Here is a 5,231-nt window from a genome sequence, read left to right as displayed (position 1 = left end):
TCTGGAGCTATTAACACAATATAATTTGTATCCTTCCTATTTGTATGCACAGAATGTGCTGTTTGAAATGTGTCTCCTTGACCCATCACTGAGATGGTTGTCCAGTGCTCACTCTTTCTGTCCAAGACCATATTATCTAAGTTAGAGTGACCTTGGATTAGTCTCTCGCTGCTTTCATTTTGAAATTTGAACTTTTTTCCAGTCACAGCTCTCTGTCTTATGTCTTTCAGGAATTCACTAAAAACTTCATGCACTGAATAACACCTTCACGTTTGGGGAAGTTAAAAAATATATATATATTTATTACTTAGTCAAGCTAAATCAGAAACCGTTCTCCTTCAAGGAATGCTCAGTATCGCATGGTCTTCTGAAGTTTAAATAGAAGTTCCCACAATGACAAAGTCAGTATTCATCTTTTTTGAGTGTTCCTGGAGGTACACAGTGGAGGGCACAAGCATAAAAATGTCCTAATCTTTCTTTTCTTGGCTCCACTGATGAACCTCAAAGTTTTATTATGGTTTTAGCTAGTTACAATTCTCCCTGACAAGTGATATAGCATAAACAACATTTTTCTTTACTAGCTCTGAATTCACATGCATTATTGTGGAAAGTTGAAGAAGGAGGAAGCTTCTTCCCCAGATAAAACTGGCCATATATGTTTCAAGCAAGAAATGTTATCATAATAACTTTGAGCCACATTATGCTGCTGAGTCTTAACTCTGTATTCATGTTGTTCTTCCCCAGGTATTGCTTATTCCTTGTTTTTGAAGATTTTTTTTTTTCCTGTGGAGAACTCTGAGCTCACACTCCTGGGACAAGATGGCTGAATCTTTTTTTTCAGACTTTGGCTTGTTGTGGTACCTGGAAGAGCTCAGAAAGGAAGAGTTCTGGAAATTTAAGGAGCTCCTCAAGCAAGAACCTCTGAAATTCGGACTCAAGCCAATCCCCTGGACTGAGCTAAAGAAGGCTTCAAAACAAGACCTCGCAAAGCTGTTGGAAATGCATTACCCAGGAAAACAGGCATGGGATGTGACACTGAGCCTATTTCTACAGATCAACCGGAGAGATCTCTGGACCAAGGCTCAGGAAGAGATTGGAAGTCAGTACAGCATGGAATGGGAGGAAACCGGGGAAAAAGGTTGGTTTACTAAGAGCTTCTAATCGTGAAGGTGATACCATTGGTGAGTGACTGGCTACCTTCTCCATGAGTTGAGAATGTGTTGTGGGTCAATGTGAGCCCTTGGGGAAATAGAGTTGAAAGTCAGCCCTGGTCATACATGGGCCAGCAGTGAACTGCGGGTGGATTGTGTCCTGGTACACACTGTTCATCTAAGGGGTGTCTCACTATTTTTCTTGTTTGCCCATTTTTACATGCTATTCTCCCATTTTATACATTAGTGGGTGTAGACTTTCTGTCCTAAGTAAACTGGGACTCAGATGGATTATAATAGGCCTAAAAATATCACAGTTCATAAGTAGCAACACCAAGACAAGACTCTCGTTCATAGGTTCCTGGATTAGTGGTTAGGAGTGTCAATCGGTGACACAGTTTCTAAGCAGCGGATGTATTGTCAGCTTACCACATTCCTATAGATTTGGTCTTTAAGGAACTAATAAGCCCAAATGAATTTAGAAAGTTCATTACTCACAGAACAACAGGCAGCATGAGATTCATCCTTCTATCAGTAGCCCTTGTCTCCTAGGTCTCACGGGGGTGCTACGGAGGTAGGCTCAGGTGAACACTGTTCATACAGAGGACACGTGTCGGAGCTGAGGAACCCAGAGATAGAGAAATCCTGATCTTATGTCGCAGATGATGACAAGCCTGACCCTCATAGACTTTGGCTTTATTACCCGGGATGTCTCTAGGCAGAGGAGAAAGACTCTCACTTTATTATCTCGGAATGTTTCCAGACAGAGACATCTCTAAATCTCCAGAGAAAATCATTGTTTTTATAAACACATCTTCCTCCGTTTGAGAGAGAGAAACTGTCTTTGCATTCCAAGGCTGTTTTCTATTTATACATTCTTGGACATAACTATGGATGCTCTTTGCTCAGAAGATGGGCCAGACTTGCCAGAATTACTTTTCAACAAGTTTGGAGCTAGGTGCCTGTTTTGAATCCAAGTCATGCCGACTACTATCTAGTGAGGTTTAGCTAGTTGCTTAACTTCACTATGTCTCAGTCCCCTTCATTATAAAATGAGGATAATGATATTACCTGTGTAAAATGGGTATAATGATACCAATCTCTTGGCAAGGATTAAATAGGTATGTAAAACATTGAGAACAGTGCCTGACAAACACTGATGGAAGCTTAGATTTTGTTCCCTTTAGGCATCTATTCCAGAACTCTCAGAGGATTCTAGCATCAATCTGGATTATAAAGCTAGAGCCATTTTTCTGGAGCATCTGTCATCCACAGATGCCTCCTTGGCCTTGATAATCTGGAAATTTTCTTGGTATGGTTCCTCCTTCTGATATACCACTGGTTTTCAATCAGGGATAATTTTTCCTTCCACCAGACAATAGACATTGTCTGCAGACAGTTTTAGTTATCATAACTAAGAGGTAACTTCTGAGCACCAGCAAGGGATGCTTCTAGTGCCATGGTTAAAAAATCCTGCTATATTCATATATGTATGTCAGAAATGCTGCGTAGACCCTTGGGCCAGAGGAGTTTAACCCAGTAATACTAGGAGCATCTGCTATCTGCCATGTACTGTAATAAGTTCTGGTGTCTAGGTGGCCCAGAAGCTTACTTTGTAGTCAAGTAAAGCTTGCCAGACATGTGAATGACACTCCTTAAAAAAAAAATCACTTAAGTGCAAACATTTAGTAAAATAATACTTAATCAAGGAAGTGTAGTTGCATTGCTCTGTATGGCAAAGCAACCAGAAGTCACATCAGCATCAGATTTCTGAAGCACGGCAGACCTGAGTCTGCCAAATTCCACATAGGAACACGGCTCAGCTGAGAGCAGCCTCTACTAGCTGGGTTTTCCCAGGTCTGGGGAATTGGCCATTGTCAGCACTACCCTCCTTTGTTTCTGGTTGCTGCTTAACGTCATGTGACTGGGCTGCTAGCTGAAGTCAAGTTACTATTCTGCTGTCAATTATTATCCATGCTTACAGAGAATAAAATACTCAAGAGAACATTCCCTGCTCCACATCTCTATTGGAGAATGAGTAGAGTGGGTGGTAGGAGGGAGGATTGTCAGGATGGGCTCCTATTAGGTGGATAAAATTCTAGAAAATAGTGAGGCAGAATGGGAATCCTGGGTAGGTGAAATAATTGTTATTGATATTTAAGGCATTAAGCAAAGGCGTAGAGTAAAGATTCAGTTTTACTGCATTGTGATCAGAGAGGGTTGTTTGTAATACTTGTACTCCATGGAACTTACTGATGTGATCTTTGTACCCTAATACATCATCAACTTCCGAATACTCCATGTGTACGTGAGAAGAAGGCATATTCTTTGTCAGTGTGCTGTATTCAATTTATATCTAAAAGACCTACCTTATAAATTTTGTACTTCAGATCTTTTATTTTCTTATTTTTGTTCACTTGATCTGTCTCATATTGAATGCTGCAATCTAATATTAGTATGCTTCTTTCTATTTCACCTTGAATCTCTTGTGGTTTTTGTGTTATTTATTGCATAGATATTTGTAGTTTTTAAAGCCTCATTGTAGAATGTGGCTTTTAACATAAAGTTCCCATTTATTTTATTTAATGCTTTTGTTTTAGGTCTGCTTCATCTGATACAGTACCGTAACCCGTGGTGGGTTATGTGGAGGGGCGGGGGCTGCTAATGTTTCTGTGCATTCCTTTACAGCTCTTAATTCATAACATTTTATGCCTGAATTAGTGACTAGAGAAATGAAAAACCGTATTTGTGGGCATAAGATAGTACTGTATAATTAACTGACATATTGCTTTATATTATCTACATGTAAAAATCTTTCTGCCACTGCATTTTTCAGTCACAATGACCGCATGTTACTCCAGCGTGTACATTTACCTAATTTATTCAGTCATTTTCTGTTCCATGTACTTTTGGATTATGGCTAGTTTCAGTAATTATAATGAAGAGGTGAACTTTGATCATATATTATAAGGAGCACTTTGCATTTTTTTATTAATTTTATTTTTTAGTTAATACATATTGTTCGTACATATTTATGAGGTAGACATATTTCAATACGTATATACAATGTGTGATCAAATCAAGGTAATTAGCATTTTTGTCATCACAAAAAATGTATTTCTTTTTGATATGAACATTTGAGCTTCTCTCTTCTAGCCATTGGATAACATACAATAAATTGTAGATGCCTATCACTACTGTACACCACTAGAACTTATTTTTCATATCTAGCTGTAATTTTGTGTCCATTAACTAACCCCTCCTTGTCTTCCTTCCCCCTTCCCCTCCCCAGACTCTAGCAACTATATAATTCTAATCTCCACTTCTAAAAACTCACTATTTTTCTTAACTCCCACATATGAGTGAGAACACGTGGTATTTATCTTTCTGTGCCTGCCTTTCTTACTTTAATGTCTTTCAGCCTCAACCATGTTGCCGCCAATGACAGGATTTCATTCTTTTTTCATTGCTGAGTAGTTTTCCCTGTGTATATATGCCATATTTTCTTTACCCATTTTTGACCATTGTCAATAGTGCTGTGATAAACATGGGGGTGCAGATATCTCTTCAGTATACTGACTTTCTTTCCTTTGGATAAATACCCAGTAGTGAGATTGCTGAATGATATGATTGTTTTATACTTGGTTTCTTGAGAAGCCCCCATACTGTTTTCCATAATGGCTGTACTAATTTTCATTCCCACCAACAGTGTGTAAAAAGTTTCTTTCTCTCTGCATCCTCGCCAGCATTTGTTATTTTGTCTTTTTGATAATAGCCATTCTAACTGGAATGAGATGATATCTCATTGTGGTTCTGGTTTGCATTTCCCTAATGATTAATGATGTTGAGCATTTTTTCAGAAACCTGTTGGCTATTTATGTCTTCTTTAGAGAAATGTCTATTCAGGTCATCTGCTTATTTTTTAATAAAATTATTTTTGTCGTTAAGTTCTTTTTATATTCTGAAAAGTAATCCTTTGTCCAATGAATAGTTTTCAAATATTTTCCCCACATGGGCCAGCCCGGTGGTGCACTGCTACAGTGCGCCGCTTGAGAGCACGGCGGCGCTCCCACCGAGGGT

The 5,231-nt window shown here is 38.8% G+C and overlaps 1 protein-coding gene across 1 annotated transcript in view; it reads left to right on the top strand.

Moving 5' to 3' along the window:
- The first annotated feature begins 819 nt into the window (after positions 1 to 819).
- Positions 820 to 5,231, top strand: part of LOC103607883 (NACHT, LRR and PYD domains-containing protein 9-like) — a 49,392-nt gene continuing 44,980 nt past the window's right edge. The window contains 1 exon segment of the mRNA XM_008592345.1: positions 820 to 1,099. Coding sequence (XP_008590567.1) covers positions 820 to 1,099 — 280 coding nt within the window.

Source organism: Galeopterus variegatus, unplaced genomic scaffold (assembly GCF_000696425.1).
Source record: "Galeopterus variegatus unplaced genomic scaffold, G_variegatus-3.0.2 Scaffold7804, whole genome shotgun sequence".
NCBI lineage: Eukaryota > Metazoa > Chordata > Mammalia > Dermoptera > Cynocephalidae > Galeopterus > Galeopterus variegatus.
The sequence above is the reverse complement of the archived record's forward strand: the minus strand, read 5'-3'. Positions and strand labels throughout refer to the sequence as shown.